Below are 23,790 nucleotides of genomic sequence, written 5' to 3'. Positions count from 1 at the left end.
GATCTGGTGTGGGCAAACTACGGCCCGGGGGCCACATGTGGCCCGTTAAACGTTTTAATCGGGCCCGCGGAACTTGAAAAAATGAAATGACTAAACCTTGTTCAGGTTTGATTTCCTAAATACTGTGGTCTTTCATTTCATTTTTTAATGAAAACAATTCATGCTGTTTAAATAATAACAATAACCAAAAAGTTATTAAAAAAAGTCTTTAAAAAAAGGAAAAATCTTTCTATTTTTGCAAGAAAAAAAATGTCAATCTCTCAAGAAAAAAGTTGCATTTTTTAGGATTTTTTAAGGATTTTTTAAATTAATTATTATTTGTTTTATTTATAGTCATCATATTATGAGAATAAAGTATATATTTTTCAATAGTATCGTGAACATATTGGCACACGACGAAATAATACAAACATCTAACAAGAAAATGTTTCCAAAATGTTGAAAGCGCGCAACACACATCTTACACTTGACATCCAATGACCAATAAAAAAAAAAATGGAATCAAATGAGGAGGGCGAGGGAGGTGCTTTTACACGTCATTTATGTGATATTGCAAATTACAAAACATTGGAATGAGCGCGTGTGCTTCATTATCAAGATTCACACTCTCCGACTTGATCCCTTCACCCGCCATCTTCCCTCGCATTTAATGAGGCGCAGAGGCCCAGGTTGTGTTCTCACGTCGCCCTTTGCCAAATGTGGGAAGAGTGGAGGTGGCGCCCGGGCGCGGCAGCCCAATCAACTTACGTCAAACGTGCCCCCAAGGCGAAAATCGCGGCCGCGGTGGCTTCAAATTAAAGGTCAGCTCATAATTGACTCAGCACGGCGCTATTAGAGCAATTTGCAAAAAGCCGCCATGATGAGGAAAGCCTCGGAAATTCACAGTGGCAGTCCAACGCCGCTCGCCGCCGCCGCCGATGACGTTAAATCAAGCCGAGATGAGGACGGCGGTTGCAATGTGACGCACCATGAAAACAAGACACACGAACACGTCTCACACCAGCTCCAGTCACAATTAAGAAAACGGGCGTCTGCATCCGAGTAAACGCAACGTGTGCGCGGATTCAGAGTCACGCGTTTGCTGACTCGGCACGGTGAAAACAGAACAAGCCGAAAGGCTCAGACCTCTCCGGTGTCTTGAGACAAAAAAAAACCAACAGCTTTGCGAGTTACGACTTTCAGGTGTGTTGATTCCGCATAGCGCCGCCCCCTCATGAGTGAGTATCCAATCACAAGCCGCGTTCATCACCTTCAGCGTAAGGCCAGCGAGGCTGCCTTGCTGTAACCAACTCGTGATCTGATTGGCTATCGCAACTGTCTATCAACGATTGTGTCTGAAGGCCTCGAACAAATAGCGCGTGCTACTGGTATTATGAAATCTGCCTGGCAACACGAGCTTGCTGAATTCTGATTGGATAAAAACTCTCACCTAAAAATACAACACGAGGATATAATATGACCTCAATGTGAAGTGTGTTCTTCTTAACTTATACTTGCTTTTTATTTTTTTTCCAATCTTTTTTAAATGTCTTTTGTGAGCTTTAAGCATAAATTGAAAACTTTATGACTTTACTAATTTACAAAATTTCAATAATTTCAACTAAAGAAAATTTGTCGGCTTTCTGTCTGGTTTTCTACTCATTCGGATCTTTAACTTACAATTTCGAGTCTTGGACAAATCAAACATATACTTTTTGGTGAAGGGTGAAAATGTACACATTGCTTTTTCAAGACAAAGACTCAACGTTTGTTTCAATGCACCGGTCAAAACAAAATCAAGCCCCACATGGCTGTGTTGAGTTTTCTCGAAGGTCTTCACAATGGCAACGCGTTGAACGCACGACTAAAAGCGTGAAAACGTGCCGCGCATTGGAAGCGGCATTCCGGCCAGGACGGGAGATCGTTAGCCGACGATCCCGACAGCGGGAAGCCTCTCCGGAGTCCACATCAAAGACACCAAAGTCATTTAGGATTCACCAGAAGATGCACAAGCTGCACGCCAAAAGGTGGAGCGCGATTGTGCTCGTTAAAACCGAAGCTCGGAGCACGTCCAATTGCCGACGAGTGGACGTGACGACCACCGCAATAAAAACTCGACATACTAACCCGCCACGTCCTTCGCGGTTTTACACATTTGAAGAGACGTTTTGCGCGCTTTTCTTACATTTGCTCATGTAAAATTATTATTATTATTTTTTTTATAACGTGTGACTCATTTTTTTAAAATGGGATAAAAGGAGTTAAACAGCTAGCAAGGCGTATTCCACAATGCAAGCCAGCCGAGTTAAAAAAAAAATGGATCTTTGACGTATTTAACCGTCAATGGTAGTGAATGCGTGAACCACACAAAAGTCAGACTTTCAAAATAGAAAAAAAAATCAAAAGTAAGAAGTAGAATAACACAATTGGACCCAACTCAATAAAAAAGCCCAAAATAATTTGCGTGTAACTGCTAAACAAGAGCACGCAACATGGACGTGACGTCAAACTGCTTTTATTTTGAATGCCAGACTTTTGCCAACGTTGCCCCAACTTGCCTGCGTGTTGCTGAGCACACCGGGAGGTCATTTTTCTGGTTTTTGTTCAGTTTTATTTTAGTCAGACTTTCCAAGGTTACACCGCACTAGAATTTAGCGCAGTGGTCATCGACATTTTTTTCCACGGCAGACCGGTTCTTAGAAGTCCATAACTTTACGGACCAGCAACGGGTGTTTAGCTAATGCTAACAGCTAGCTGCTAGCCAGTAGTAGCCACTAACGCCAGAGACTTGTGTCATGTCCTGTAATAATGGCGTAATTTACTCGCGCTTTGTTAGCTTCCTAAAATAGCGACTGAATAGGATTTCAAGATGGCGTCGTGTTGATGTTGGTGGCAACTATGTCATGTCAATTAAAATGGCCGCCACAAGGGCCAAGTTCAAAGTAAAAGTCGACAAAGGTGTCAATGACTCTTTGTATTATTTATTAAGCTTTATTTTGAAGTTCGCCATTGCGCAAGCGGCGAAGCGGAAGCTGAAGCTCATGCGGGTCTGACGTTTCCCACACCCAGCTGGGGTAAACGCGCTCATCTGTCACGTCAAAGCAAAAGGCACGAGAGTGCAACAGCAAACCGCACACTCGGCCACATTTAGTGGCGGGCCTCTCCGACCACAATGGAATCATTACCAGAAAAAAAAATAAATAAAAAAATCACTTAACCGAGACCATCGTGACCTCAGCTTTGGAGTCGGAGTCATTAGTGGGGAGCGCTCGTTCGGCTCAAAATGTTGAGGTGGGTTCATTTTGGGTCACGTCAGATCAATAAATTACAAGAATTCCTGATTAAAAACATGACAATATTTTTGGACAAAAAAATCATCCAATCATCCATTTTGCGAACTGCTTTGACAAAATATTAGACATTGATTTGTTCATCTCATTTTATGGCGCAACAAACGTAACAAATGTAATCCACATTCCATCCAGTGCGAGAATTGAATTGAGTGATTCTTTGGCAAACCACTAGAGGGAGCTGCGTAAACACTAGACAGGAAATAAGCGACACATTTGAACACATCAAAATGGCAAACTGGCGATAAACTGGACGGGAGGCGACGACATTTGTTTAAACACAGTTGAAGACTTCACTTTTATTTTGATTTTTTTGCTTTCATGCTTCATGCAAAGTTGCCAAAGGAAGTGAGGCGGTTAAAAACATTAGCATTTTTTTTTTTTTGGATCGCATAGCTTTGATTTAAGGTCTTTAATCACTTTCTCTGCTCGCAGTTTTTGGTCATTTTAGAAACCTAAATTTACGTCTTTAATGTACTTTTAAATGTTTTCAAAGTCTTTTCCCTGCTTGCTGCGTTTGACCCCCGCCCCCCCCCCACACACACACACATGCAAATTTGACTTGAGAGTATTTCCATTGCAAATGATTGAGCAGTTATGTGTGAGTGGGCCACACATGAACGGAGGCCAAACATACGAAGAACTTCAACCACGCGCTTGTCTGCAAGACAACAACACTGACGCCGTGTGTGTGTGTGTGTGTGTGTGTGTGTGTGTGTGTGTGTGACACACAATTACGCCGCAGCGAACATTCCTGCGTGTGTGGCAGACGGCACTCTGCATCTTTGTAACGACATGGGCGGGGGGGGTCGGCCTGGGGGTAGCAACGCATGCAGAGAAACTCAGTAAAAAATCTGAACATCAGCCCACTCGACGGATGATTGCGCAACAGAGGCGGCCATTGTGGTGAACTGGCGGGAGGAATGATGACAATAACGGGGATGTCAATATTTATAATACTAGTCAAGAGCAAATTGGAATCGGCTCCAGGTTGTGTCGGCTGCGATACTTTTTGAAAAAAATGACGTCAATGAACGTTTAGAAATATGCAGCGGTCAACTCTACTGTTACATTGTTTGTCGACATGCTTTGCCGCACCGTTTGTGTTCAAATACAGACGGTGTAATTGCGAGTAATTTACGTTTGGTTTGATAGTGAACTGACTATAAACAGTTTGAAGCCTCTTTTTTTGATTAATTCAAAGCAGAAAAAATTCTATCAAACAACAGCTTGTATGTTCAACTCGTCATTCAGGTCACTCCAATCTCAAGGCAACCATGTGCACTACTACTTTCCTACTTGAAGTCTGAGCTTTGGCAGCATATTGTATTTTTTTTTTTTTTTTTCAAAAATACATACATGCAGCGAATAGGTGAGTTTTGGAGTAAACAGCATCTATGCAGGGAATTACTTCATAGTTCAGGTCACATATGCAGGTTGTTTTTTTTTTCACTTGAAGTGGAAAACAAGGCTTTCCTCAGGTGAACCAGAGAGGAAGATGAAGAGCAACAACAACATCATCATCGTCATCATCATTGACATCAAAGAATTGTGGAGCGTCTGTGAGCCACATGACTCTGCAAAAATGCAACAATTTCTCACAGGCAGAGCACGCACCCCCCGCCCCCGAAAGCCACCAGCATTGACGTCACAGCTTTTCTACGCGTGCAAATTAAATGCAGCGAAGCCCCAAAAATGATTGAGCGACTCTGGGCGCGTGCGCGCGTGCGCGGGCGAACGCCACATTTGCACTGCGGCTCGACTTCGTACGCGCAGCCCACTCCATCAACTCACTGCTTGACGCCACGCGGGAATATACGTGCACGCGCACACAGGTTATTTATCCTTGCCACGACCGGGACGTCGCACTTCCGGGGTGCACCAGAACCAAAACCACCATCAGCATGTCCACGTACCTGCCCCGTCACCCACGTCGCGGTGCGCCGGCGTCCATCGTGACATTGAAGCGGCCGAAAGCTGTCGCGTCCTGCGTTCCACGCGTGTCGTTTCCACACACAGCGGCCGGGAGGAGGAGCAGGAGGTGCAAGGAGGAGGAGGCGGTGGAGCGCCTCTCCCCCTTGTGGGGATGCGTGCAAGTGGATGCAAGGGGACGTCATTCCACACACGCAGCCAATCAGCAACGAGGCGCCGATTTCTCATTGATTTACCCATTTTGGGGGCGGGCGGGGGGGCTGGTGGTGGAGGGGGACAAATTGTTGATCGTGGGTCAAGATGACACGGCATCCCATAATATCGCCCCGGAGACCGTGAATATGCCCTCGAAATACAGCTCCATCTTTAAAGATCATTTCTAAAATCGAAAGGGACCAAGCGAGTCCGCGAATAGCAAAAATACGCGGATAACTGAGGCTCATTTGAAATACATTTAAAAATAAATAAATAACCGCAAAGGGTTGATTAAATTAAAGTGCCAGTGAGCATGGGTTGGCTGAAAATGAAATGAAAAAGCTTTGTTAAACTTAATATTTGTTTAGTCTGCAACATTGCAGTGATGTGATCATTTTAAAAAAATGTACAAGCTCCACCTAAAAAAATTGTCCTCTCAAAATTTTACATGACCTAATTTTATGATCAGATTAGTCACTAATCCAATAAAAGAAATTCCAAATAAAAGTAAACTGCATTAATGTGGTCAGGTGACACATTATGCTACAATTATCCAAATTAGAAACTGAAGTTAATAAAAAAATATAAAATAAATGTACAAAACCCTATCTATAAAATAAAATAATCCTAATGAATAGAATAGGAAATAATTTTTTTATTCTTATTACTCTAATCAAACGAACTGGGACACAATATCAAGCTGATTAAAATTCATTAGATTTATTTTAACAAAAAGAAAACCAGTAGATTAAATGTCATGTCTCATTAATATACTTTTTTTTATTAACATCACATGATACCCCATGACGCTAGTTGATCATGGCAAATGTTCTGCCACTGGAGGGCGCCACAACAACAAAACAGCTTTTATCTTTTTTTTTTTGCATCAAAAGGTGAAAAAGTAAAGGCGACCAAAGAAAACACACTTTTGGCTCCTTCAAGACAAAAGCATGATCAATAAAGCTTTTTGTTTTCCATCTTAACATTTAAACTAGATTCATTTTCCTTCAAATATACAAAAAAAGATTGCAAAGGCATATGTACAGTATTTACAGCCAGGATGAGGTTCATCACCAGCCCCCCCTGGGGAGGCGAGGGGCCGAGCCTGCAAAGCCCGGCCTCCCCCTGAAAGGCAGCCCCACCCGCTCCACCATCATACCCTCCGGCTGCATAAAAGGAGGCCGGTGGAGCATGGGGCCGCGAGGGGGGAAGGGCAAAGCCATCCGGAACCTTTCCGGAGGGAACGCGGGTCCTGCGGGCAACATGGGCCGTGGCGCGTGGGGAGGCGAGTGGAAGGGAGGTAGGTGAGGAGGATGAGGATGAGGCAAATGCATCGGCGGGAGCCGCGGGGGAGGGGCCTGCAGGTTGATGATGGGGCCGGTGGGGGAGCCGAGCTGTCGGTCCGAGGGTTTGTCTCCTTCGGGGTTGAGTGTCACCTCCGTTGGGGACTTGACGGCTGCGCGGAAAAGACAGATGAGCAATTAGGGGATTTAGGAGGAACTACAGAAATGGTGTCCAATGTCCGGCTCGGGGGCAACTTGCGGCCTGTTGCGTGAGTGGCTTGACATCACATTTTTAAAGGACAATGAAATCAAGCACAGCTGCATCAAGGCTAGTTTATACATAACATATTTCTGTCTCTGCCAGCATGTTTTTTGCGTGGAAATGCATTTTTGGCTTATTTTCCCGAACATTAAAAAAATTCTGGGTTTAAAAAAAAATGTTTATCATTTATCCATCTCTTTTTGCAATCATAAGGGTGGTTAATTTTGATCTAAGATGACGGCCACTAAAGTACGTGCAGTGGGCCGCAAAAAGGCCCCCGGGCCCTAGTTTGGACACCATTGCTCTTGTGAGTGTCCTACCTGCTGCAGTGGCGTCAGGCATGAACTCCGGTGGCATCATCATCAAGCCCCCCGTGGGAGAGAGCATGCCCGGGGGCAGGAACGGCGGCGGGCTCCTGATGGGCGCCCCCTGTTGGATGCCAGGAACCTGCAAGACACACAAGCGCAATTTCAAACCTCACAAAGCAGCAAAAACGCGGAGGACAATACAGCGAGGGACACGTTTGTATTTGGAAAACAGACAGATGGGACACACCATTGATTTAAAAAAATAAAAAAAACAGATCATTTGAATACAGTAATTCATTGACATGTTTAAGCATTTATTCAACAATTCAACATTTTTAGTATTTTTTTTTTTTTACAATTATATGTAAGGTAAGGTTGATTGTTGTACAGTTCTAGTCACAAAGGAGGAAAATTTATATCATAATTAAATTCATTTTTGTTAAATTTAATATTTTTTTGTTCATAATAATACATTAATTATTGTTCAATAACTTCATCTCATGTGTAGATGAGATTAAAAAAGTTAGGTCTAAGTATTTGTGATTTGACAACTAATAAAATACAGATTCTTGTTTTGTTTTATACTTTGAGATTAATCAATAAAAGTGAAAGTCAAATTTAATGTGCTAATAAATTATGATACTAATTAACATAACTAACTCAATATGATTCTTTTTTTAAAATTGATTCATTTAAATAGTTGATTACAATAGATTTAGAATCCTTGTCAAATTCACAAATTTCATCTGAATTAATGCGACATTTGTCGTACTGCAACATGTTAACTCCTGGTCTGCGCTTCGCATGCCACTGCTCAAGTGCAATTTCAAAATCTGACAGATTAGAATCTCACTTTTTCTTTTTTTAAACCCATCTTCCATTATGTGCTGGAAAACTCACCTATTTGCTGTTTTGTGCTCAGACCACAGCCAGCGCCATCTGGTGGCACATTTAGGCTACGTAAACAAGTCAATTGAGGAACTTCATGAAGCAAAAGTAGTCCTTTGCCGCCACCTTGTGGCACCTATACACAATTTCAAACTCTTGCGTGAGCAGAGGTCGGTGCGAACATGGAGTGGCGAGACCGCAGCGAGAATTGTCCACATGCTGTTCCACAGCGGTACTTTGAAAATGCTGTGAGGCCCGAACCGCATCTGACCGCAACTACAAAAGTTCGACAGCACTTTGTTGCTGTTGCCGTAACGCACGGCCCAATCAGGAAGCCACATGTGGACCACTTCTATCTTCCATTTCCTGGTTCTATGGTTACAATCATTTTGGGCATCACAAAAGCAACGAGGAAGAAAAATATACACTTGCTGGTTGATGACAACATGGAAAAAAAAAAAAAAGAATGACATGAAAAGTTTTTTTTCTCCATATTTAAAATGGTATTTTTCTCATGTCTTTGTACTTCGGGCTCCTTGCGTGGTTTTCCCGCTCGCATATCCGAAAAAGGAGCATTTTGAGGACTGGCGCGAACGTGAGTGAGGCTCCACGCTTGTCTGGCGACCAGTTGGGGCCGCACTTCGCCACGGGCTCAGAGTCAGCTGGGAGGGGCTAAAGCTCACCTGCGAACCGACGTGCCATCGAAAATGGACGGGCGGAAGGTTCCTGAGCCGCTTTACGGTTGCTGACGCCATTTAAAAAAAAAAAAAAATAATTTTCACCGAGCAACCAACACAGCGAGTCGCCGTTGCGTCACATGAACTTCAATTGCTTGAAGCAGCAGCCAAAGACCCAAGACGCGTTTTTGGATTTGTCACTTATGCAGCAGGACGGAAGTCACCCCCCCCACTAAAACTCCACCCGCCCCCAAGGCTGCAAAACCACACATCGAATCATTCATTCACTCGAGATGAAAAGCATTTTTGTTCAAGTCCTCAAACGTCAACAACTCACTACTCATGACATCTTACGCATCAAGTTTAAAGGAAGTAGAAAAAAAACATTGCCGACAATGCCCTTTTGACCTTTCATCAATACGGGCACATTTTGAGATATTTTAATGTTCAGGTGTCTCCATTTGAATGTTTTTTGTTTTCTCGCATAAGCAACTTCAATGGCGAGATTCGGAATGGCTGCGATTGGACTGACGCCTTTCGTTTTTGTCGTTAAAGACGACGAGAATTCAAAGAAAGAAAAGTGCCGATTGCTCTCGTTTTCATTCACTGGAGGGGATGTCAAAATATTAGACATTATTGTTAGTTTTCAAAGTTCTGAGGAGTATTTATTTTAATGATTGAGGTTATAGGACACAAAGTCTTACTGCACGAAAATTGAAAAGGTTTTTAAGTGCCCGAGCTACAGACAAGTGGTCACTGGTAAAAAAAAAAAAAAGAAGAAAAACTTTCACCATCAGGTTTTTCTAATCATATAAACAATTACATAATATGTAATAGCAACCTCACAGCCATAAATAAATTCCAATGCATGGTCAATTTGCCTCGGTCCAACTAAAAAAAATAAATAAATAAATAAACAAAAGACCTCGAAAAGCAGACGTGCTAGAAAATCAATTCATTTGTTTTCGGGACACATGAAGCCATCTCATCGTAAAATTGCCTGCTGACCGGTGTCGTGTCTTTGCATTTGCATTCCTGATACCACGAAATTTCAAATAATAGTCTAAACATTACACAAAGAGAAAGGCATCGGAATCTGCGCTGGGCATTTCCAGTATGACGCTCAAGAGTTACAATGTAAAGTTGCAAATGAAAAAAAATATATAAATAAATAAAAAGACTAAGGTCTCTAAAAGCCTGCGATGACATCATCACTTAAAAGGTTTCATGTGTGGAGGCAGAGCAGAGATGATCTCGCTCATTGCAAGGATGACTTCATCTGTGTGGGACGGCTGACACACACAACTGCCCTCAGATCTCACACACGCACACACACACACAAACACCCCCACGCACACACGCGCGCATGCACGGCAGCCCGGGGCTGTGAACTTAATCAATGATTACAAAATCGCATAAGCGTAAAAAAAAACATTATTATATATAGCATATATGATTATAAATGAGGATTGTTAAAATTGCACTCATTTTACAATGTTTAAGTACGTGCAAGTACAATTGAGTTAAAAATGTGCACGTTATATTGAAATTGTTTATTTAAATCTTACAAAAGTTCTGACAATTTATAAGCACAAAGCAGTAAAACGTTTGTTTATTCAAGGAACCAAGTCCAATTTGTACATTTGCACCTTTTTTTATTAACTTAAATATAAATTGGATGTCTTAATATGGTTCTCATGAATACTTTTTTTGTTTTGTACTCGGCCCAAAAAAATAATCGTATGAATAATTGGGATTTCAAATATTACTAAAATAATTGCGATTAACATTTTTTTTTTAATTTAAGCGGGTTTATGTCAACCCAGCCTAGACTATCGAAAATCATGAAGAATTTTTTTGGGGGGGTGGATGAATATGGTGGGACATTTTGAAGTACAATCATTAAATGTATTCAAATGAAATATAATGATTGAAATATCAATCTATGTTTGTGAATAACAAAGCATAAATTGTTCAATATGTGCTTTTGTTTCAGCTCCAGCTGTTGTAAAATGCATGACGTAAATAAAGTTGGATTGTATTGAACTTTTGAAGTACAAGAAAAAGGAAGTCAGCAGTCTTAATGTTTAAAAAAGCAGCTCATACTAAATGAAAGACATCAAACGTGTTCAGCAATTTGACTGCAATGCAAGTTTACGAACAAGTCGATATGCAAATCATCGGAGGAAACAAATATGAGATTATTCCTGCAGCATGACGTCACATCATTTATGACGTTAAGTCAAAATTTGTTGCGAGGCTCAAATGTCAATTAAATTGACAAATTAAATTTTCATTTTTTTTCTCTCTCTCTATTCAGATTTGACGTCCACCGACCCACCTCCCTTTTATGACCCACCGCATGTTTAACTATTTGGAGGGGGAAAAAAACAGAAAAAAGACTGCATTAACAATTTCACCAGTCATGTCTTTTAAAAAATAAATTGACCCATGTGGCTAGTCAATACATTTAACAACAAAAATGTTAAAACAAAGAAGAAATTCAAATATAATTTTGTGCATTATTTCAAATTTTTTGTCTGAAATTCTTCTATTTGTCCCCCCCGTAATTCACTAGAAAGGATCACTATGAAAAGGGGACTTGTTTTAGCTTTGATGACGGGAAGTCACTCAGCTTTCATGCAGTGTCGGCTCTTACCAGATTTGTCTCATCCCATCAGCGACAGCTCCTTGTTAATCCCACGAGCCGAGCCGGGCCGAGCCGAGCCGGGCCGGGCGGGTGAGCCAGCGAGCAGGGCATCCCTTCTTTGATCGACACCCCCGCCAAGATCCAACGGGATTCCTTTGCATTTTTGTTCATTCACAGAGGCGGCTGCACAGCAAACTCACCTCCGCTTTTTAGATCCAAATTAAATCAAAACCCCCAAAAATAAATAACCCCCCCCCCCCCTTTCAAGTGTCTGGAAGTTTTTTGGTTTTAAGTGGAGGTTTCCACACTCATGGATCTGAGGTTCATCCAAGATGAAATTGATCTGCTTTCTCCACCCGAGGTGCATCGGGACAAATGAAAGGAGGCAAGGGCCACTTTGACAAATCATCAAGTAATTCTTTTTAAATATCGTTTGAGTTTGGACTGCCTGTGACATCACAGCATTCCGTTTATGTTGATGAAGCAACTCTAACTCAATTTGTATTCACTGGAGCTTTTCTTTGCCGCTTCTGCTATCGTTAACGTAAAGCAGTGATTGGCAGCTGGGGACAGCTCGTGAAAAAATGAAAAAAAAAATAAATAAAATAGCAGATTTTTCACAAGAGGACTGAGACTTAGCAAACTTGATTTAAAAAAAAAAATGTATTTAAATTATTTTTTAAAATGTAGAAGCTATCCTGTTTTCGTGCTGTGCTGGTCTTGCTGGCGACGAACACAAAGCCACCAAAATTCAAATAGTCGAACCTTCGGCCACTGAGCAAAGGAGACGCTTTGGCTTTTAGAATGGTGGCAGTTTTCTTTTGCTTTTGTTGGTGACACCAGCAAGACCGGCATTGCAACGGAACCAAATCACGACGCAGGTTAGTTTCCACATAGAACATATAATATTGGGTAAGCATCAAGAAATGCGACGACGACTACGCCTACTCTGAAAACAAATACAGAGCAGCTCAGTCGTTGGCTAACGGACGGACGTCATTTTCAAAGGCTATTTTAAAAAAATAATTTATTTTTATCCAGTGGCAACTTGGCAAGAATAGGAAGCTGGGTGACAAAAATGGAGAATCGCGCCTTTCCTATAATCCGATTTATTATAAGTGAGATTGCAGCCAACGTGGACGTCGCAAGCATCGCTCGCAGCTACTGATTGGACCGAGGTTCAGCATCATGTGATCCTTGAGGGTCCAATTAGAAGAAGCAGAGCCAGTCTGTGTTGTTAAAAGCCTTCAGGGACGACATTTGCTCTTTTCATCAACAACATCGCAAAACTCAATTGATGACGTCTGAATTTCATTCGGCGACGGGCACATCCAAGCAACCACAAACGTCGGGACGAGAATGGAAACCAAAGCTGACTTGTACTTACAGGGGGCGAGGGGGGGGAGGGGCGGGGTCACGGCCCACATTTCGCACCTTCCTCATACAGCGGCCTCCTCCGTGCTTCGAGTCGGTTGACGCAATTGTGACGTCTCGTCAGGTTTCCTCTTTCAAAGGTTAGCTAGGGCTGTAATTGATGAAGTCTGACTTTTTTTTTGGTTTTCTCTCATCTTGAGTCTTCCCAAGCGATGTACAGGTACCGGCCTTCCTGTGTGACGTTCGTTCGCATGTTGTCTTGCGGTACTCCACCTTCCTTGCATATTTCCAAAAACCTGCACGTTAGCTTCAACACAGGTTATGTTCGGCATCGGTGTGAATGTGAGTGCTTGTCGATTGGGAAAGGCTCCAGCTCACATAATCGCTACTTAGTTTGAGATTTTGAAAAATAAAATCAATATATTTTGGGCACACCTCATAATCTGCCGGTGGGAGTGAAACAAAGGATCCTAATGAGAAAAATCTACAATTTAGCACTAATCCAAATCGGGTCACTTGAAGTTGGAACACCAACGGTGCTGCAACACATGTAGACGGATAACTCACAAAACGGAAATAATACAACTAATATTATTGCAGCTGAGTCAGTTGTGTAACTCTTCTTTTTGTGTGTCTGTGTCACACTGCCCCCTGCTGGCCAAGGCGCGCAAAAGCAACAATTGGAATAATGGCCTTTCATTCATTTCACTGAAGACGGACGGACGAGTGTTTTCACTCACAAATATGGTCAACACAAAAGTCAAGGCACAGACTGAAAATTTGCGTGGCCAGAGGGGGCTTGGACAAAGCTACAGGACTACAATTGTATTTTGTAGTACCGGCCAGTGTACATCCCAACAGAATGTTGGCTCAAAAGCAAGACTGGGCAAGAGCATCGCCGGCTTGACGCAAGCTTCCGGTAGGTCACGTGTTATTTGAAGGCGCTAGTCATCTCCTTTTAGTCCTCCGGTCCAGTTTCGGTTCGCGAGTGGTTGGATGGGAGAGGCGGGAGGGGGGCGTTTCCCAGCATGCCGTCGGCTTACCTTTTCTTGAATTTTGTTTCTGCTCCTCCAAAAACATTTTTCTTTTTTTACGTGGCAACAGGCCGGAAAACAGGTGAAGCGTTTGTCCACCGATGGTTCGACGCACTTATGTCAACGTCGTAGTTTACGTTCAACTCAAATTAATACGCGACTGCTTGGGAGAATTCTGCATTTTCACAGCGGCTACGGGAAAAAAGATTCCATGGGCGTGGCCAAACCCACTTTGACGGAAATCGAGGATTACAGTTTTGTGTATTTAGAAGAGGTTGGTTAAAACACACACACACAAACATGAGCGCACGCTCCTTTGCAACATTAAGACTTTGGGATATAAGATAGCTTATTTACTTTTGTTTTTTTTTTTAAAATGCATTGTGATCCGTCAATCTATCGTGATGAACTGATTAAATTGTAAAATGAGTTAAATAGACAAGCGAGCACACCAACTACACGAACGGAGTAGTTGGCAAACTGCAGCTTTGAGTTCCACTAAATAATGTACAACATTGTACCACTTTTCAAAAAGTGAGCATACAAATATCGTCGCTGGCGGGCGGAACCGTCACATTTTCTAAAACTTTGCACAAAAAAAAAAAAAAGAAAAACAGGCCATCTTGCATGACACATTGTTCAGGTTGGCCCACAAACATCTTAATCACAAAATCATGTCAAATGTGGAGAAAATAAGTTACTAACTTACTAAAGTGTCCTCGTCAAAGTCTACGCTCACATTTCCAAGACAAAAAGCTTTTAATATTTCTCGAAAACAAACGGCTGCAGTGACATCATCATCATCATCTCCCAACGGTATTCTGATTAATGTTGCATTTGTGGAATAACAATTAAGACGAGTGACGCTAGGTTGAGACCGAACACAAAATATCGCATCGCCGACAGAAAAAATAAATAAATTCGAGCTTGGCTTTTTAATCTGGCGGCTGTGTTATGACTTTGGCTGCTAAATGCCATCTTGCTTGACAATTGCACAGCTGCAAACAAGTCAAAACACTCACCCGATACACCAACGTGCTCACTCCCGACTCTCCAAGCCTGCTCGTTTTTGGGGGTTTTTATTTCAGCACGCTGTGCTCGTCTACGCTTGTGCGACATACTAAAAATATGTCGTTGACGCCACAAAATGTTCACATTTGCAAACCCGGCGAATCTTTTCGCCGCAAACGCTTCATCCGCGTCGCCCGGCACGCAACCGGCTAAACACGCTGGCAAGAACGCTCACCGCGCATTTCACATATTTACAGTCAAGTAGCGGCAAAATCTATTCGTGCTGGCCAAAACTACAGATTAATAAATGCATTTGTGCAAAACACCGCCAATTATGACCAATCCCAAAAATCGAAATGATCATAAAACTCAAGTGTATCGAATTTATTCTTCACTCATGACTGTATTGTCGAAAAATCATCCGCACCTTCCGCCAGGAATGCTCGATTTGCCCCAAAAAAATAAATCAAATGAAATAAAATTTGAATTGAGCATATTTGGACATACGAAGTTTCCACTCCCCAGTGACGCTCCAATAATGCTCGTTCATGAAGCACATTTGAAAGTTCATTTTCCCATCTCAAGGAAAAAAGACCACCGAAGACTACCAGAGAAAGGATCACATCCCTGCGTAACACCCACTTTATTCAACACACACAAAAAAAAAAAATGATGCTTGGTGAAGAAAATATTGGCATGACAAATGCTGAACTCTTTCATTGGAGCACTTTGCTAAAAATAATGACCTGAAATGTCTGCCAAACTACTGGAACAGACGAACTTATTGGGCCGAAGGACGGAGCGTTCTGCTTCCGACGACAACGTTATGACGCGCTGGAAACTAAATCAATAGGCAGTCGATGACGTGCACGTCAGCAAAAGTTACAATTGCAACGCGCCACCGTTTGCTCTTTTTATCGCACACGGGTCAACTGCAATGTGCCGACATCCGATTGGCATTCTTTCACGTTTGTTCGATTGCCAGTTTGCTTTAAGCACAACGTTGATTTTTGTCATCAACGAGCCACTCGGCTAACGTTGCACCCAACTTCATTCGAGTGGCTGTTTTAGCAGCGCATGATTTGAAGACGTTCTCCTGAGGATCACGGCCATATTGTTTTCCCCAAAGTCGCCCTTGCGTGTGAACATGCGTCACCAAAGTCTTTAAAGTCTTGCAACGCAAGCAAGGTTCTTTCTTTGCAGTCTTAAAAGGCATTTGTGTGACCACGGGACCGAATGCAACAGTGCTGGATTTTTTTTTTTTTAGTATTGAAGACATTTTATGGCATCCACTTGAAATGTTTTGTAGATTGGTGTGACTCCGGTGCATAAGAATGAAGTTGATTCACATACGCTCCACTACTTGTGAGAAACTACATTTTATTTTCCCCCAACATGTCACGAGCTTATGAAGTGAGCCTCCAACAAAGAGGTCGTTAAGCAGTAAACAAAAAACAGCAGTAAGAGAAGGGACAGGTTTTAAAGACTGCATGAGCGTTACCTGAATCTGAGCCTCGACGGTCCCGTCGCCGTTCACGGCCGCCATCTGTTGCTTGTTAAGGCCCAGAACGCTTTTCCACTCTGCGCAATGACAAACGCGCGACAGCGTGAGGAACGGGCGACTCGAGCAATTGGGCTAAAAATGGATTCCGAGTTCATTTACCTTCCGTGAGCGAGTCCGGATCCAGCATCCCACCGGCTCGGTAGCTGTCCAGCTCCTCGGTTTTCACTTTGGCCCAGGGGATGTAGGTGACGCCTCGCTCCACGTCCCAGAACTTTTTGTGCGCCACCTTTATGCCTTTGTTTAAAGCCCACGCAATCTAGACGAGAGCACGAAGGAAGCGGCAAATGAGTCCAGAGGTGATGGAGATTCAACCGACAATCGCAAATCAAGACCAAATGGTGTTGCTGTACCTTGACAGGTTTCTGATTGACTTTGTACGAGCCCCGACTGAGCTTGTTCAAGGCCGTGTAGGCGTCAAGTCTGTGGACCATCACGATGTAAGCACAACCTCGCGGGGGAATCATCTGCAAATAAATAAAAGTTTGATACGAGTCAACATATTTCAGAAGTTCAATTTTGTCTGGAGCACACTTACGTTGACAGACTCAATCTGGCCAAACTCCTCCAGGAGGGAGACGACGTCCGACTGCTGGGTTTTTTTGTCCAGTTGACCAACCCACAGTGTTGTGCTGCACACTAATAAAAATAACAAAATGAATGCGGCTCCATGGGAGCCTTTATCCCCAACACAGAATCACTTTTATTGGGTGTCTTATGGTACTGATCATTAAAAAAAACAAACACTGGCCAATCCCAATTTTTTGCAAACGGCTTACTTTCAAATGAAAGACGTTCTCAGGAGAACCAACGCAGCAAAATAGTAGAAACTTCTTGCTCCAACTTAAGCACGTAAGCTCAGCTACCTTCACAAACGGCATCCAACAAAGCACCTACCCGACCACTGAACAAGTAATGTCGATGGAAAACAGCTCCTCACACACTTCGTTGTCGGAACAAGCAAGCAACTCGTTCGATACTGATGTGAATGAGTTTTGTATGACTTTCACGGAAGATTGCATCATTTGATCAAGATCATGACCAGGCAGTCTCCTCCACCAATGCATTAGAGATGTGCGCCATCTCGTGGCGAAACGAGGTATTACCGTCAAAGACGTTTGATTCATGGCTTGATATTGGGCTGTAATAAGGACTATCAATTAAAAATCGCCAAATGGCGCTCTCATGAAACACACATTTATTAATTGTTGTCCAGTTGAGGGCACAATCATTTCATTCTAAACAGTAGTACTGTGAGTTGGTATACAAACGGCACAGCCTGGCCTGCTCAGTGAAGTGAACGTCAGCAAATGTGAGCGCAGGATTGCGGTCAGCTGTTAACTGGCTAACCGGTCGCCAATCTGCCGGTTAAGTGCGTGGGCGTTAGTTGTTAGAATAAATTCCAACTAGCGCCTGTATGAAATTAGCCAACTTAAATACCGTATGTTGACAATCACAGACTTTGGATTTTATCATCATGACGCTGTCCATGTCCAGTCACATCCATCATCACTGCTGAGCTTGAAGGTTCAGCAAATCATTCTGGTACCAATAACAAGGTCAACTTTTAATTCAAAGTAAACGCTTGACTGACTTTTCAAGACAAAAACTCCCATGGCAGCCACGAGCTGTCGGAGAGCGTCGATAAAGTGATGTGCACGATTTCCACGATATGATGTCTTCTTCCATTCACAGAGGCGCGTGTGCACATACCACTGAGCGTCTGGCTCTTGATGCTCGGGAGACCTTTCTGCCGTCGCTCTCTATCGCGCTCTCGCTCGTTTCTGTCCTGCGAACGGGAGCGCCGCCAGTGGCTCTGCCTCGAGCGCGATCTGGAGCGGCGGTGCCTCGGCCTTCTCGAGCGTGATGACGAGCGCGACCGTCTTCTCCTCGGAGATCTACGCGACAGTTTGAAGCAGGTTCATGGCACAAACGTCTCCATGTGCAAATTGCGCAAAATTGCTTCGAATTGCTTCCTCTTACATGGATCCGGATCTTGTTCTTCTGTCGTAGGCGCCGTGTCTGTTGCCTTCTCTATGTGTAGCTGGATCCTCCCTCGAATTTGCCTGTTAGACAATGACAAATTGTGAGCGCAAAATGGCAGCCAGGGTAACCTCCGTTTTGCGACCACGGGCTTTACCTGCGAATTGGCGTGCTGGTCGTCACTTCTGGAATGGTACCCGTCGGGTAACGCGAGATGCTCGGCATCACCTGTCACTCGACCGCACTGAAAATAAAAAAATAAAGAAATAAAATACTACCAGCGTAGGTGTATTAGCAGCCGATGCCCAGAAATTGCAAATATTAGTCAATTTCCCATCATCAAAAAAAAAAAAAAAAGGAAACTCTGATTTGCACTCACAGAATAAGAATTAAACATAAGACTAGCGCCATGTAATGCAATTGAATGCATAACTTTTTGCAATGTTTTAAATATTGTATTTTGAAGTATTAGTTGCTCGTGAAGGTGTTTCTACCTCAAGGTCGCCTACGTTCTGTCCCAACGGAAGTGGATGAACAGTTTCCATGTTGTGCATCTGTCCAGCGATGTCTCTGTCAGCACAAAATTTAAATCCATTCATATTTGGCGTGAATGACATCAACACGTAATGTCTGTGTGATTAACGGCTCTTTTCATGTTATTGATATTTGACGGTAGGATTCAAAAGGTTTCTCACAAAGAGCCCGCTGTGTCATTTGTGGCAACATCCTCAGGCTCGTCGTCGTAGTCAAACCTGTCGAGCAGTTTCTGAGGAAATGAATCCAATTTATTAGCGACAAAAGGTGAAAGCGTGACGCGTGTCGACGGCGTGCAACTACCTCGGCCAGGGTGCTTCTTCCGTCCCGGTGCACGTTGAGCATTCTGGGCTGGGCCACATTCGCCGGGTGAGCGTTTGGCCCGTTTGCATTTTGGGCCGTGTGGCTCTTTTCTGCCTGCTGCAAGTTGTGAAGCATCCTTTGGAGCTGCGGGAGCACACGCGTGGACTTTGTGAACGATCCTTGGGGAGTCTGAAGGTACGGCAGCAAACGCTCACCTCCTGACCGTGCGGGGACTGGAAGAGTTGAGCCACGGCGGCTAAGGCATCGGAGGTGGGCATCTGCGGTGGAGGTACGACGGGGACCGCTGTCGTGAGAGGAGGCTGCGGCTCCGTGGGAGCTGTTCACACGTGGGAAAACACAAGTTTATTCGTATGTGACAACATGTAAAAGCTCTTCAAAGCCCAAAGTGGTCAAGTTCATTCTAGAATGGTACATTGCAAAAAGGTAGCAATTCAATTCAGTGGAATTCAAACCGGTTTTCCGATTCAATTTTGTTTTGCTTGTACCCCTATTTTTTTTTTTTTTTACTCAACACAATGTCACTTTAAAGTGACCACATTAGCCATTAGTTTTAACATGGCCGCTGTCACAGCCCATTCCACTGGCAGACTCAGAAAACGCTCCCTCCCGAGGTGCGGTCTACTTTTTGTCTAAAGGCCTCAGCACACCAATCCCACGTCGGCCGTCGTGGCCAACGATTGTGATCGCGTTGGACCAAAAATGACCAAAGAACCCGCCGCAAAAGCTGACGGCGACGCCCTTCTGCACATGCTTGGGACGTAGTACCCCTCCATGCCATCGGCGGCGCTAATCAACGCGTAGCCTTTGACGGTGATGTTCAATAACGGCGGATATTTGTGAATGAGTGATTAATTCGTCTTCACGCTCTTCTGTCCTACCAGCTGTTGTTATTATTTTTTTTTCCAAACTGGCCACTCAAAGTGTGGCTGTTGGCGCATTCCACCTGTCGTCAATCCCTGCTTCACACTCCTTTATTTCAAGTCAAACGGGCCTTTCAAGCACTTGTGGACTACATTTGGGCCACGAGCCTTGAGTTTGACATAAGTCAAAAACAACATTTTAGTTGTGATTCTGTTGTTTGTCCAAGTCTCCTAAAAAAACTATTATTATTTACATGCTTCATTTCAAAATGTTCTTAATTCTATACTTATTTTAATTTCTTTTTTTAGCACGATCACCGCACCAGAGAAACAAACCTTGCATAACATTTTACAATTCTCAACTGTCAGAGACTTTGCACAGTACAGATATTTTCATTTCTATACTTTTGTCCCAAATTAGCAATCTTGAACAAATTGCGTCCTCATACCTCCAAAAGAAACATTCAACATTAACTTCCCTTCTTACCTTCAACCGACGGCGCAGGTGACGGGACGCTATTACCCATGTCCATCAAAGGCTGAATAATGTCCATGTCAAACACGCCGTTCTTTTGCCACAAGTTCAACACGCGGACAATTTTGTTCTGATGCAAACAAGGAAGAAATAAGTCCAGCGATCAACTTTGTGTCGTAGTTCACCACAGCGAAACACACAAAGACAAGTGTACCTTATCATCCTCTGGGCAGTTATAAAGATTCTGGAATGTGTCATTGAAGTTCTTCAAGAAGCGAGGCCCGAAGACATCCTTGTCCACACCAAATTGATGACGTGACTGCCGCACGATGGAGTCCACCACGTACAAACCGGGAACTTTGAGCTCAGGTTTACACTGATGGGAAGAAATCGAATTAAGAGACAAACCAAAAATGCTTCCATCTTGCTATCTGGCAATGTACCCTCTTGATGAACTTCTCAACAATCTGGACGACGTGTTTGTAGAGCTAGCAAAAAAAATAAATAAAAAATGTGATTACGGACAACATAATCAAGTACACACACACGTAAGATTTGGTAAAATTATAAAATATTTATTTTAGTCTACCTTGATGGCTTTGATAGCCGCCTTGGTGACGGACATCATCTTCGCACGAGATATCGGCGGCTTCATGTCAATCATGGAGAACAACTGAGGGGTCGCACACAACACAACGCAAACATCATTCGACTGGAAAAGTCAAAGCCAGCAAAATCAAAACCACACATGCCAAAATTGTAAATGATGCCAAGTTGTGAATTGTAATCATTTTTGGTCTATTTATTGTAACACAAACAGGACAACAAAAAAAAACGGAGACACATGCGTGGGGACAGCCCAAATAAGGATAAACACACTAATTTTTTTGAGGCTGATGCCGTTTCCAATATCAGGCAGAATAACATAAAAATACATAATGAATTAAAAAACTTTTTTTGTCTTTGTTGTACAGGCGGGACATTTCACTGTTTTACGATATTGTCTTCCAGTATTCTGATTAAAATAGCGTTAGTGGAATATGACATAAGCAGCAAAATCCATCTCATGGAGTGACCATGTTGCCACTTTGCAGTCAGATGAAAAGCACATTACAGCGCCGATGGGCTCATCTTGTATATGACATGACCAAACCCAGAAAACAAGTGAGACGTGACTGCATGAACGAATCGATTTTGCTGCTTCATTCAAATTTCTCAAAAACAATAATAATCAGAATGCTATGTTTAGACGAGAGGGGTGCAAGGAACATATTGCAAAGAAAAACTTTGACTGGACTTCTCATTTAATGTGTTAAAAAAATAAAACCATTTGGCAAAAGTCAGCCAATTTTAAAAGAGCTAACATCAGCGGAATGATTAATCGGTTGGACGATAATGCAGATATTTATTTATACGACACCAAAATACAAACACAAAGCATATTCACAATATTACACATCAGATGAATTCCTCTTTATGACACACACACAATTCACAAAGACAAAACCAACAAATAAACTTAAAAAAAGATGCATACTTGAAAAAGCTCTTTAGATTATGCATGCGTCTCAGACATATGGCTTGCGGCCTGTGGGGTTAGAGGACTCTTTTTTTATTTTAAATTAAATTAACCATTGCAGCTTATTCTGTCCACTGGGGAGAAAACCGACAACCATTTAATAGAATACTTACCACTTACATACTTTTTAAAATTGTCAGTTTCTCTAGATTTGATCCACTTGTGAAGGTTAAATGAAGTTTCATGAGCACATTAAAACTCATTCACAACGAGCCAAGTTAAAAAAATGGATATTTGACGTCTTAAGCCATCAATGGCATTAAATGAGTTAAGCAGCACCACTGTGAGTAAACTTAAGATCATTTATAGATTGAAAATTGTTTCATTATATAATACACGTAGAAATAGCACTCATTTGTGTTGAGAAATTTCATATTGCTCAAATGATTAGAAACAAGAAAAATGTTAATAAATTCGAATCACAGAAAAAAAATAGGAACATTTTGGAATTGTCGGAATTTTAAACTTATAAGGCCTTGAATATAATGGTCTGGCCCATTTCATATCAAACTGAGATGAATGTGATACTCGAACTGAAATGACTTGACATCCCTGAGTAAATAAATAAAATGCTAGATGGTTTGGTAGTAATCGTTTTAATAGAACATTTTTTTTAATTGTAGAGCAGAAGTGAAATCATAGCGCTGTTTAAAGCGGGATAAATTTTAACAGTTACGTTCATGTCATCTGCAGAAAATAAAATGAAACTAACAATTCAATGTGGCCCGTTGAGGTAACCTAGCGACCTCCATTAGCAGTTAGCTTAGCATGGCATAGAAAAAGACAGGCCTTGCTTTGAGGACTGCCAAAGCACAGGCCCCACCAAATTAAAACAATCGACGATTGACAGGAACACACAGCACACTGAAGAAGCATTTCATTTTCAATCAAGCACATTCCCGATCAACGTTGTCCATCGATACGAACACAAACGATTAGCAACAGCCGTTAGCTACCGTCGCCCTTTGGACCAGCCAGAATCGGAACACGAGCAAACTTTACCTCCATGTTGAACGCGTTCACCGCTTCCATTCTTCTTTATTTTGGCTTTCACAAACCCGGCTAAAGAATACGCTTTTTTTTTATTCTTGCAACTCGTCACCATGTGCGTCGACGTCGATAACAACAACGTAACTAAGCGAAAGAAAAACGAAAATCGGGTTCTTCGAGGATTACATAGTTTAGCATCTTAGCTTTAGCCGCGTACCGCCCCGAAATACGTGCTGATAAACGTCTGACGTCACACAGACGTCGGGCTTCTTCCTTGACGTCCTTTGGTTGTTGGCAATGAAGCGATTCTGGGCGACTACCGCCATCGTGAGGCTGGAGTGGAAATGTTTATTTTTTCCAAAGCTAACATGCTCATAGTCTGAGTTTACCGAGGATATAGTCTTGTTTTAACAAATTAATAACACAAAAAATATCCGTGTATACCTTTAATTCTGCAAAAGAGACCTTTTTTCTCTAAAAAAAAATTGGTTTAATTTTATTGTGAATAATTTTGCTGCCTGGATCTCAGTTTGAGAACTAT

At 42.5% G+C, this 23,790-nt stretch overlaps 2 protein-coding genes across 3 annotated transcripts in view; both read right to left on the bottom strand.

Moving 5' to 3' along the window:
* The window catches only part of LOC148333042 (rho guanine nucleotide exchange factor TIAM1-like), a 39,787-nt gene extending 34,386 nt beyond the window's left edge, over positions 1 to 5,401 (bottom strand). For both annotated transcript variants that reach the window (XM_088300344.1, XM_088300346.1), the window contains exon 1: positions 5,246 to 5,401. The gene's annotated coding sequence lies outside the window, so the exon portion shown is untranslated. The remainder of the gene's footprint in view (positions 1 to 5,245) is intronic.
* An 810-nt stretch (positions 5,402 to 6,211) lies between these two features.
* LOC148333041 (SR-related and CTD-associated factor 4-like) lies at positions 6,212 to 23,510 on the bottom strand. Its single transcript, XM_088301238.1, has 18 exons — positions 23,262 to 23,510; positions 21,270 to 21,353; positions 21,124 to 21,168; positions 20,895 to 21,056; positions 20,693 to 20,810; positions 19,540 to 19,661; positions 19,325 to 19,468; positions 19,183 to 19,253; positions 18,982 to 19,057; positions 18,645 to 18,731; positions 18,488 to 18,570; positions 18,218 to 18,402; positions 17,043 to 17,143; positions 16,858 to 16,971; positions 16,607 to 16,763; positions 16,445 to 16,524; positions 7,322 to 7,448; positions 6,212 to 6,912 (listed from the first exon to the last, which is right to left on the bottom strand). The coding sequence occupies exons 1-18, from the start codon at positions 23,289 to 23,291 to the stop codon at positions 6,527 to 6,529; spliced, it is 2,172 nt and encodes a 723-aa protein (XP_088157364.1). The 5' UTR covers positions 23,292 to 23,510; the 3' UTR covers positions 6,212 to 6,526.
* Positions 23,511 to 23,790: the final 280 nt, after the last annotated feature.

This window comes from Idiotropiscis lumnitzeri, chromosome 7 (genome assembly GCF_059441095.1).
Source record: "Idiotropiscis lumnitzeri isolate Australia: NSW breed Sydney's pygmy pipehorse chromosome 7, RoL_Ilum_1.0, whole genome shotgun sequence".
Taxonomy (NCBI): Eukaryota; Metazoa; Chordata; class Actinopteri; order Syngnathiformes; family Syngnathidae; genus Idiotropiscis; species Idiotropiscis lumnitzeri.
This window is presented reverse-complemented; position numbering and strand designations above follow the sequence as displayed.

Coding starts and splice junctions, on each gene's coding strand:
- LOC148333041 (XM_088301238.1), bottom strand. CDS start 23,291: ATGGAAGCGGTGAACGCGTTCAACATGGAG. Junction 18,571..18,644: donor ACCAGCACGCCAATTCGCAG/GTAAAGCCCGTG, acceptor ATTGTCTAACAG/GCAAATTCGAGGGAGGATCC. Junction 6,913..7,321: donor GCCTGACGCCACTGCAGCAG/GTAGGACACTCA, acceptor TTTTCCGCGCAG/CCGTCAAGTCCCCAACGGAG.